Source organism: Nelumbo lutea, chromosome 2, assembly GCF_056320005.1.
Source record: "Nelumbo lutea isolate HS-2025 chromosome 2, American lotus-T2T, whole genome shotgun sequence".
NCBI lineage: Eukaryota > Viridiplantae > Streptophyta > Magnoliopsida > Proteales > Nelumbonaceae > Nelumbo > Nelumbo lutea.
The window spans coordinates 42,635,806-42,647,939 of NC_142685.1; the positions used below are offsets into that span (position 1 = coordinate 42,635,806).

General features: G+C 35.9%; 1 protein-coding gene across 3 annotated transcripts; it reads left to right on the forward strand.

The window, feature by feature from the left end:
- The first annotated feature begins 901 nt into the window (after nucleotides 1–901).
- On the forward strand, nucleotides 902–10,195 carry LOC148870174 (soluble inorganic pyrophosphatase 4-like). Of its 3 annotated transcripts, XM_088969822.1 has the most exons (10): nucleotides 1,448–1,693; nucleotides 2,352–2,422; nucleotides 6,027–6,171; nucleotides 6,308–6,336; nucleotides 6,493–6,558; nucleotides 6,632–6,739; nucleotides 7,385–7,450; nucleotides 7,531–7,651; nucleotides 7,823–7,904; nucleotides 8,517–10,195. In XM_088969822.1, exons 2-10 carry the CDS (start codon nucleotides 2,411–2,413, stop codon nucleotides 8,557–8,559), a joined length of 672 nt encoding a protein of 223 aa, XP_088825948.1. In that variant the 5' UTR covers nucleotides 1,448–1,693; nucleotides 2,352–2,410; the 3' UTR covers nucleotides 8,560–10,195. The 3 variants fall into 3 exon arrangements, with proteins under 3 accessions (XP_088825949.1, XP_088825950.1, XP_088825948.1); XM_088969823.1 differs by lacking the exon at nucleotides 2,352–2,422 and having other exon boundaries at nucleotides 902–1,693; XM_088969824.1 differs by lacking the exon at nucleotides 2,352–2,422 and having other exon boundaries at nucleotides 1,162–1,693; nucleotides 6,034–6,171.
- Nucleotides 10,196–12,134: the final 1,939 nt, after the last annotated feature.

Genomic DNA, 12,134 nt, shown 5'->3' on the forward strand with positions numbered 1-12,134 from the left:
TTGATCTCCATATAAATCTAAAAAAAGAACATTGGATTCTTAGTCAATGGGAATCAAAATCCCATTGATCAACTTTCTCCCCTTTCAAAATCCATAAAAGAACAACCCCATAATGTAGCGATACAAGAGAAACATCAAATCAGAATAAATTCACTCTAATCAATTAATCTTTTCAGATGATTATAATATAAACGGATCATATGATTTGATCAAACACTTTTTCATGAGTATGAGTTGGTCAAACTTGTAGCACCATGCCACCATACAAATGCTTTTAAAGCTTACATCAATATTATATTGTTGGGTTGACCAATATAGTAGATCTAGCACCGAGCTCCAAATAAATTGCATTTGCTTCTTCATAAAATGGATGTATATGATTTCTCAATTTGAAACATTTTCATTATTTTTCAAGTTTTAAACAAAATTATTTTTCATTCCTAATTTGTTTTAATATAAATGACAAAAATGGTATAGACAACATCATAGATATTTCAACGCTTTTTTTTTGTTAAATAGGGTTATTAATATTAATATATATATGGTTAATCATTTATTTCTATTAGAAAATTTTGTAGGACAACTCATAAAAATGACTTTTTTTAATGCTTCCCTTGATAAAGGGCACTGTAGCAGCACGTCCTTGATTACGGAAATATCAAATCGGCCCTCTACATTTTTTTTTTGTTAGAAGCCAAAATCATCAAAATATAATATATATATATATAATTTGCTCGTTTATATGAAAACGCTAATTATTTAAGTGCCATCTAGGAGACACGATGTTCCCGATGTGCGGCTGTAGTGTCGTGGATAGGCTAGTCGGTGGTGTTTCATGTTTGTGGGTAGCAAATCTGGACGCATTATTTATTTAACGGCAAGAACAGCAAAACACGGCGATGCCAAACAAGCTCGTAGAACTTTTCTTTTCTGATAGGCTAGTTTATAGGTATCGATAGACCGTAGTAGAAGACTGGTAGGTTTTACTCTTTTATAATAATAATACAAGCGAGAAGTTTTCTCCCCCGACCCCGAGTGGTGGAGATCGGATATCATCTCAGTGGTATAACTTGTTTCGAATGTAAACGCCAGAGGAGAATTATCCCTTTATCCTCGGAATCATTCAAGCCTCCTTGTCAAGTAAAGGCAGAGCTGGCTTCCAGTCTTCCACGCTACCTCTCCTCACTCCTAGTCCCCTCTCTTCACAAGTCTTACCACACACCCGAATGGCGAATGCTGCCGTTTCGTTTAATGGAGACGTCCCACTACCTTTCGCAATTCTGCGTTTTGATTGGTTGGACCCGACTGTACCGAACTGGAACGACCGTTAGAAATGCCATCCCTGTCCATGTGGGCCCTGGAGTAATCACCAATCAATACGTTACACGTGTTGCTTTGCAATTCCCGGAAAATTGTTATAAAGTCTGGTTTCGTGACCTACAGCAACGTACATAAAAAGAACGGCAAAAGAGGAAAAGAAGCGGGAGAACGAGCTGCACGACTTCTTCCCCTCTACTTAAATGCGTCTCAGCTAGGGTTTCTCATTTCTTTAGATATTCCCTTGCCGTTCTTCTCACTTGTCCTCTGCTTTCCTCTCGAGATTTTAGATTTTGTTCTTCTTTGTTGTCATTTGATCCGATTGAAAGACCGGATTGATTCTTCCGCCTCTGCTTTCGACCTTTGATTGTTTCAGGTACGTTGCAGATTTGGTTACACTACTAAACACTGTCATTTCTAGGGTTTTGGATCTCCGGGTCCGGAGGTGATTTGTTGTATTTGATGCAAATTCATTTTGAGCTTCTGTCTCTGCTTGTGATCGTTCTTTCTGTTCATGGATCTCTATGTTCTCTTGAGTGTTAATTATATTGCATGGAGTGGTTCACATTTTCGTCTTTGTTATTGCTATGTGCTGCACTGGTGTTACTTTCTTATTCGAAATATACACGCTTTAGTCCAGCTACGTTCTTCTCTCTCTCTCCCCCGCCTTTCAATTGGCATAGATTATCAGATCATGTACTGTTGATTTGGTGGATCTGCAGCTGTTTCGCGGATTTTTTTTGTGTTCATTAATCATTGTAGCTGTTGTTCTGTCGTAGGTAAATTTTGGGTTTATCAATGTGCAGTGAGTAGGTCCTACCTCAACCATGTAGCATTCTGTATGATATATTTTAGATCATAGAACTTATCCCAGATTAGCTACCTAAATTTGTATTTGTCATGGAAGGTATACTTTGTCGTTCCTTTATAATGCTATTCGAAGATCCAGTGTCATTAACTTGTTATTTGGTAATGTGTTTCGGTTAAATCGAATTTTGTATTCTAATTCTTATATTTTCTTCAACATTTTGTAGTCAGGAGATCAATATTCTCGAGGTATTTGCATCTGTTGTTTATCAGATCTAAACACTTAATGGAAGAAACTGTTAGTATAATATTTTCCTTTTCCTTTTACATACCTAGGATTTTATTTTATTTAATTATTCTTTTTGAAACAGAGGAGATTGTTCCTAGTTCAAATTAAAAAAATTTAGGGATCCATCATCTTATGGTTCTTACATTGTAGCCACCTTACCAATAGATGCATGTGCACGTGTAAAGATAAAAATAAGATGTATTTGATAACTACATAAATGCAGAAGTGCTAGACCTTATCCCTGCTGTGCTAACAGTGATCAATACTTCTGGCTGATCCTCAACTGAAGAGGCAATTGTTCCAATGACAGTCCTTGCCTAAGCTGTTCAGTCAGATTCAGTCTTTTAAGGACAACTAGTCCTTTAAAAGGCACTTGAGCCTGTCTTAGATCTCTCACTTCTCTCCTAAAAAGATCTACTAGTCTAGCAAACTTCTGTTGTGTCACATGATGGTGGAGAGTACAGACTACGGTGTCCTCCCATCAAGAAGAGTTGGCTATTCATGAAAAGATATGATGAGTTGTTCTGTCAAAGTTAGCTGATGTATCACTTTATCTCAACTAACCAGAATCATAATAGAAAGTTAGGAAGAATCACTTTGACTAAACACAAAATGCAAAAGCAGTTCGAAAAAACTAGTCCAAAACGTTTTCAAAAGTATTGGCATTTAGTTTGGAAACAACATCATACAGAGTGGATTTACGGTGGAAGTCATGTTTACTAATTGCGTGTATAACAGCTGCAACAGTTACTGATTGGAGGATATTTGAGGTTTGAAGGATCTTGGTAAAATATGATGTAAGCAACAAGTCATGTTTACTAATTGCGTGTATAACAGCTGCAACAGTTACTGATTGGAGGATATTTGAGGTTTGAAGGATCTTGGTAAAATATGATGTAAGCAACCTTGCCCCACAGACAAGGTAACAGTTGTGCCAAATTTTGTCCTATAGTGTGTTTTTTCATTGGTCTCACTATGCATTTAGGACAAGATGTCCAAGTGTGCATAAACTCAACTTGTTGGCTCACCTGTTATGTTTTTATCAACTTGTTCAATGCCAGTTGCAAGTGATGTTCAATAGTTTCACTAAAACTTACCCTAACTCCTTAATCCCTACACCATGGGTGTTTGAATCATGCCAATGCCATGATTTGAATTTCCTTCTCTACTTCTTTTTATGGTTCTGCATCTTGCTTCCAAGTATGATATTATATCATTTCCATATTCTAGATACATGGCTCATTTTCACATAAAATTTCACCAGTGACCTTATATATCAATTTAATTTTAAAACAAGAAGCTTGTTTTTTCTGAGATAATTATAATTTGGAAGCTCTGGGCTTTGGTGTGCTTGTATGTGCGTTGTAGATTTGGTACCCTACTGCTAATGCAAGATTCCTGTATCCACACTGTTATTAAAGGCAAACTGAGGTCTTGTAGGCGCATACAACTATTGTATGCATGTTTTATGTGTTATATGCGTGTTTCAAATTTGATTGGACATAATTTGTAGATTGGATGCTTGCTAACCCAATGAAAACATTTGAGAGTTTATGTACAGTGACTACTAAGTATGCATTGCAAGTCATAACTTTAAAAGAGGAGATTTAATTTGAGACAGGATGTTCATGCAGCAAAAGCCACTGGCTAACAGTTTTTTTTTAGATGCCATGGCTATGCAATGGATGCCATTGGTTCTAACAGGTTTATTTTGAGATGCCATAGCTATGCAATGAATGCCATTGGTTTACTTGAAAGAGAGACTTATTTTGAGATGGTATGGTCATGCAACAAGGACTATCGAAAGATCAATTGAGAAAGAATCTGTTGGTTCATGTTTCTAGGAAAAAGATCAATTAAAGGGCATCCGCTTTAGAGATATGCCCTAATGGAATGAATTACAAAATATGTTTGCTATGGTTGACTGGAACAGTGTGTACTCCTTTTGAAATTATGCCAAAAAAGAAGTGGAAAGAAATATCATTTTCTAAACTTGAAAAAGAATGATTTTCTTCAAATAGGTATGGGGGTGAAGAAAGTGACAAGTTCATGGAGTTTGTTGAATTATCACATGTTTCTTCTTTAAGTATTTTCTACTATTATTTTTCCAGGCATACAGTGTGTACTCCTTTTGAAATTATGCCAAAAAAGAAGTGGAAAGAAATATCATTTTCTAAACTTGAAAAAGAATGATTTTCTTCAAATAGGTATGGGGGTGAAGAAAGTGACAAGTTCATGGAGTTTGTTGAATTATCACATGTTTCTTCTTTAAGTATTTTCTACTATTATTTTTCCAGGCATCCATTTAATTGCTAGTGGTATGGTGGCTCTTGAGGAACCCCTTGGCACAAGGAGTTGATTGGAGACTTAGCTCTTGACATAATTAGCTAGGCAGCCTGGGCAGGGGTGACCGGAGGAGCTTATTTGGAGGAACCAAGCCCAGGGGCAATTTTGTAACTTTGTTTTTAGACCTGGGCTGCTCTTGTATTGGCTCCATCATTTACAAGCTACTTGAAATGATGCTTGTTAATTCATTTTTCTGGAATTAATAAAAATTGATTACCTTTAATGATTAAAAAAGTCATCTGAATAAAACCAATAAAGGTCATATGAATAATAACAATAAATCTAATGAATAAACGATCAGAAGATTTCCATGCTTTGGATTAACTTTTCATGCCATTCTAAGAGTTATATACTCCAGTAGCACAGCATGCACAATACTGCTCTCTTTTTCTCACCTCCTAATGTATGCTATTTGGTGTCCTTCCTCATCTCTATCAGAGTTGTTGATCATTTTGGTATCAATGCTTTTTTTCGAAATCTTACTGTGTTTTACACTGGAATTTCTATATAACCAGGTTCTAATGATTTCCAAGGAACATACATAAAAAAATGGTTTCCAAAGTCAAAAGTCAGATTAAATTTGTCTGTTGAGTTAGTAATTGATATATTTGAATGTTACAAAAGAGTTCTAATGCTTTAATAATAAAACTAGCATATAGTATACCGAATGCTAAACATCATTGACTCACAATCTATTTTAAGTGCAGAATATTCAGATGTCATATAGTGAACTTTTTTATTCATCTTTTTGTGTGAATTCTAGATCAGTATACACAAATCACTGGGCATTCATTTACTTTCTTTAAGGGGAGCTTGGCATATTTGTTAGACACATTAATACAACATTATCCATACTGGGAAAGACAAAATGGAGTATAGCATATTTGTTAGACACATTAATACAACATGGAGTATAGCATCCTTGGCTTTTCCTTGGTGTTTCTTTTCACTTGGGCTATGTTTGGTTTGAAGGAAAAGGTAGGGAAAGGAAGGGAAATGTAGGGAAACCTTTACAAACCTTATATAGGTTTCCTTGCCTTTCCCTACATTTTCCTTCAAACCAAACACAACCTTAGGGTTTTTCATTATTAATATTCTAGTATTTGTACAAAATGCCCTATGAGAACCTTATTGGAGTCGTTTTTTATTATTTAAAAAACACCTTGCAAACTAATTTATAAAGCTGCAATTCTTTTCTACCTTGAGAATATGTACTGCAGAAAAAACATAACAAACTTCTGAAATGCTCATCCACAAGTATTTTCAGCTTGCAGTTATGAGTCCACCTATTGAGACTCCAAAGAAAACATCTGAATCACAGCAAAAAGCACATCCTCCTCTCAATGAAAGGATACTCTCTTCCTTGTCTAGGAGATCAGTTGCAGCACACCCATGGCATGATCTTGAGATAGGTAATTAATTTCATTGAAACATGACATCTGTTCTTGCTGCTATCAGTTCATATTTATAAATTTCCACTACTTATCTTTCTATTATTCGTGTCAGTATAAATGGCATCACCCTTATTTGTTGTATTTATGGATTCAGGACCTGGAGCTCCAACAATTTTCAACTGTGTAAGGATACTACTATTCTTGATTGATTAATCTCTGGAACCTGGCTGGCATAATGAGACATGCAAGCCATAAACCATACTTGATCCCAATGGTTTAAATATAGCACATAACAAAGGCTTTCTTCCCATGTAACAAAGGACCTGCCAATCTTTGCAGGTGGTTGAAATAGGAAAAGGGAGTAAAGTGAAGTATGAACTGGACAAGAAAACTGGCTTGATCAAGGTAACCAAGAAACCCTTTATTTGTCATTTTTCTCGATTGAACTCTCTCTTTATCCATAAGTTTTATTATGCAGGTTGATCGTGTATTGTATTCATCAGTTGTCTACCCTCATAACTATGGATTCATTCCACGCACACTTTGTGAGGATAGTGATCCAATGGATGTTTTGGTCCTGATGCAGGTATTATATGATGCAAATTTTATGTTACTCATGTCAAAGTATAATTTACATATATGAAGGTTTGTTCCACAAGGTTCAAAGGCATAAATGGGTTGCTTCTGGAGCAGATCTGGATGAATTGATATCTGCATCCAGATGGGGAAATGGGTCCTGATATCTGGACCCTTGTGTACCATTACTTGGTCAGTTGGTCCATAAGACCATAACTGGATCTCTTCTTCAAGATTTGGGTTGGGCCCAGGCCAACTAAAACCGGGTATGGGTCTGGATAGATTTAAGGCCAATCCTCTCCATTTTATGCCCCAATAGAAATAATTTACAGGATAAGCTGAATTCATGGGGTAAAAATGGTAAAAAGATAAGAGTTGGCGAAAATTATAAAAAAACTGAAATATAATAAATTGAGGTTCATATTGAATATAGAATTCATGGGGTAAAAATGGTAAAAAGATGAGAGTTGACGAAAATTATAAAAAAACTGAAATATAATAAATTGAGGTTCATATTGAATATAATTGATGCCTGATGCTTGAAGCACAATCCAGTGTCTGACATGCCTACATTTCTGAATGGGCTGTCCTTAAGTGGTTTCTCAATGATGAAACATGGTTCTCTGATTCTTTGTGGTGTTGCAAACATTTATAGGAACCAGTTCTTCCGGGATGTTTTCTTCGTGCTAAAGCCATAGGCCTCATGCCTATGATTGACCAGGCATGTATTCCAGCTAACAAATTAATCTTCATTTAGCCTCTGAAAAAGGCTACAATATAGTTTAATACAAAGTAATACAGGGTGAGAAAGATGACAAGATAATTGCGGTGTGCGCTGATGATCCTGAGTACCGACACTACAATGATATCAAGGAACTTCCACCCCATCGCTTGGCTGAGATCAGGCGCTTCTTTGAAGATTGTATCCTTATTCACTGGTTTATTGTCATGTTTATATATTATTCATTTCTTTGTTTTTTATGATAAAACCATACTGATTGACACTTTTATTGGTATTTATGAATTATGACAACACAAGTACACAACTACTACATATTTGGTTTGTTTTATCCTCTTGACAAATCCCAATCAGACAAGAAAAATGAAAACAAGGAAGTTGCAGTTAATGAGTTTCTGCCATCATCAACAGCCTATGAAGCCATCCAGCACTCCATGTAAGTTGCTATTTCTTTCTTATCTGCTTATTGTTTTCCCCTTAATGGATGGAATTCTGCAAACGTGCAATTGCCTCAAAATGGCTGAAAACCATTACTTTTACATTGCAAAAGTGTGATTGTGTTTTTGAGAAAAAAAATAACCGCCACAACAGCAAGGTACCAACTGGTTGGTTGGTAATTGCTAAGGTCTCCAGCTGGTGGTAGCGGAGATTTGGGATCGAATCCCATCTGCACCAGGGTAGCAAGGTTGGGGACCTTATGGGCCAACTCCAATGTGCAGCCCAATGCTTGCCTCGTCAGCAAAAACAATATGATTTTGCCGATGTTGCAGTTTTTGTTTTCAAAATACAAAACCATACACATTAGTAAACATCTTCAATGGCACAGAGAGAGAGAGAGAGAGTTTTGTGCTGGTGTTTGGCTAAACGATTCCACCTGCTTAGTGTTTTAATAAAGTGATTTACAATTCCTCCTGTTTGGTTTTGTTTTCTAAAACAAAAACATCTGTACTTTGTTTTAGAAAACGAACCATACACATTGGCGAACATACGCTTAATATGTCAATTGTGGAGTAGTGATTCACTTGTTTTGTTTCTTTTCGACGTGAAGGAATCTATATGCGGACTATATTGTGGAGGGCCTTCGGAGATAGGCAGACCCGTCGCAGGACATCATTATCTTCATACATAATGGCTGGCGCATATGTAGGTTTTCATTGTTAAGGAATCTCTTAAACTTTTCTTGCACGTCTGTGTCACCGTAAGTGTGCTTTTTATATTACGTCTTCTAGTGAATGGGTTTGTAAATTTGTATTTGTAATATTCTCATGACAGCTTGTTTTAATTTTCCCGCAAATAAATTTAGAATAGCGATAAGAAAAAAGAGCAATGAACCGGTATCATAAAAGTGGTTACTAATCAGATGATATTATCAAAATAGTGGTTCTGGTATTGTCTTTTCTGCAGTTTATCATTTTTTGGCTCAGTTTTGGGAAGAGTATGAATTCAAGGTTTAGAAATACGATTAGGGTTTTGCACCCTTAAAACTAATATTTTTTATTAATTTTAAAATTAGTAAAAATTGACTTTATTTATGTATATTAAGTTTTTATTAATTTTAATTTCTTCTAAAATTTAATTAACTATATAGTTTCTTTATTTTTTAGTGGAACTTAAGTTAGTTTTAAATTAATAAAGAACTAATAATTATTAGATAATTCTGTATTAGTTTTATATTAATTTTAAATTGATATTCATTTTTAGTTTATCTTATCCCTTTTATTGATTAAATTATTCTTATTATATTAATAAAAATATTTTTATCAATAACAATAATTAATAATTATTTCTATTTTATTTAACTTACTAAATTATTTTTATTATGGTTAATTAATTTTTATTATTTTCAAATGGATTATAATTTTAAATGGAAGTAGATTATTTAATACAATAATTTACTCTTGAAAATCTCAATCTCAATATAATTAGTTTTTACTGATAAGGTGATTGGTTAGTTAGTTATTTTGTTCATTAAGTCAAAAAGATCAACAAAGATAAGTGCGTTTGAGAAGAAACCAGAAAAGGGATAAGTGACTTTAAGAATAAACTATAGAGCAAGAAAGTGCTAATTTGGCGAAACAGCAAGCTAAAAATGAGGGGAAAATACTTGCGTAGATTCCACGATTGCCGCGTTTGCCTTTTTGGAAAGCGAATAAAACATATAGTATACATGACGGCAAATGGGAGAATAAAGAGTATGCAAAGCTATTTGTGCTTCGAGTATATGCCGAGAAGATCCTATGTTGCTTTACCGAACATCACCCCCCCCCCCCCCCCCGACCCTTGAGTAAAGCAAATCACAGAAGCCCGAGAGCCAATTCTCTTTATTAAACCCCGCTCACTATTCTCACTACATCTCTTTCCGCCTCTCACCTATTTTAAAGGATCAGTCCGTTTTTTCATTTGAGTCTCTTCTCATGGGGTCCGAAGCCGTGGAGGACGATGCCAACGATGAAGATGATGACGAGCAAATGCACTGGCGATGGTGGTGGCGGTGGTTAGGTCGTTATCGTAATTCTCTCCACATGGGCAACTTGAGATCCTTTGGCAATGTCTCTCTAAGCTCTAGCTGAGATGGTTATCGCTGTTTAATCATTATCAGCCTGCTTTAAGCTGTTTTGGTAATGGAGAAGATGTCTGTTTTCTTCTATTTCTTCAGCTTTTATAATAAATTATAGTAGTCTACGTTTAACTCAGTTACAATGGAAATACAACGAACTCTTTCCTTTTTTTTTTGTTTCTTTTTTTTTATGTAGATGTGTCATTGGTAACGTTGGTTGATTAAAGATCTCTAAGGGCAGCAAGCCTGCAAGTTCCAAGTTTTCCCTTTTCGAGTTGCGATCTCTATAGTCTATACAGTTGCATCAGTTGAGTTGGACAAAAATAATCGAATGCCACACGGATTAACCTTATTGATTGATGATTCCAAAAATTAAACAAAACCAGTACGACCGGCAGACTGTGAGAAGTTAAAAGTTAGAAGGTTGCCTACTTTTATCGTTGAATGAATTATATTACTTGAGAGCAAAGATTTCCTACTCACCAAACATTTTAGTCACACATAGGGAACATTTCATCTTCTTCCATGTTATTGTGCATACAGAGAAATGTTCTCTACGAGGTAGTATGGTAGTATTTTGTGAGCAGGCATGGGTAAAATTCTTGTAGACAGGAGATCTGGAGTTAACTGCAAAGTGTGCCACACCTCCCTCATTGTCTTTGGCAGATTGGCAGAACCGCAGAGTGGATCCGCCCTATCACAGAGACTAACATGAGTGAATCTTAGTTATGATTCGGCCTGCCTTGGAGTTTTGTTTGTCTGAGATCAGTCACGTAGAGAGAGGTAGAAAGGTGGAAGAAAGAAAGAGAGAGAGAGAGAGAGACAGAGAGAGAGAGAGAATAAGAAAATCCAGTTCGAACTGGAAGTCAAAGAACATAACTCCCATTCGGCCAGAAATGTGCTTTTATTATTAAAATTAATGGAAAAGACATATGTGCCCTTATTTAAGTAAGGAGCACTGGTTCCAACACAATATTACAGATCAGTAACCTTAATCTAAGTATAAAGACAAAAATACCCATACGCTAACACTCCCCCTCAAGCTGGTGAGTATATATCATACTCCTAGCTTGATACATATGTAATCCACTCTTCCCCAACTCAAGCCTTTTGTAAATAAGTCTGCCCACTAGTTTCTTATATTAAATATGCAGTGTTTAGCTCTCCATTCAGCACCTTCTCTCTCACAAAGTGATAGTCAACCTCAATGTGCTTGATTCTTTCATGAAACACCGAATTCGAAAAAATATGAACTGCAGTCTGATTGTCAAAATAGAGCTTCATTGGAGTATTAATGTTGTACCCTACTTCCTTTAAAAGATTCCTTAGCCACACTAGTTCACAAGCAGTATGTGACATAGCCCTGTATTCTGTTTTTGCACTACTTCTTGCCACGATTGTCTGCTTCTTACTTTTCCATGTCACCAGGTTACCTGTGGTAGACCGCCTATCAGACATAGAATCGGCCTAGTCAGCATCAGAATACCCTTCTATTTCAAAATTTCTGCCACTTTTGTATATCAAACCGTGACCTGGAGCCCCTTTTAATACCTCACAATTCTCAGAACTACGTTCCAATGAGGAATCAAATGTTTCTGCATGAACTGACTCACCACACTAACCGCAAATGAGATGTCTAGCCTAGTAATGGTTATGTAGTTTAGTTTACTTACAAATTGTCAGTATCTATCAGGGTCTTTAAACACCTCACCCATATCATTGTTTAGCCTATTATTTGTATTCATAGGTGTTTCAGTTGGTTTAGCACCCAACAAGTCTGTTTCTTCCAGCAAATCAAGCACATATTTCCTCTAGCACAGATTAATACCATACTTAGATCTTGCCACCTCTATCCCCAATAAATATTTCAGTTTACCAGATCCTTTGTCTGAAAATGATCTTGTAGATAAGTCTTCAGCTTGTCAATACCCATGTTACCACTCCCGGTAATAACAATATCTTCTACATACACCACCAACAGTATTTTTCCTCCCAGAGAGTCATGACTGAATACAGAATGATCAACTTGGCACTGTTTCATACCAAACTTCTTTACTACCTCACTGAACCTACCAAACCATGCTCGATGAGACTGTTTATGGATGTAGG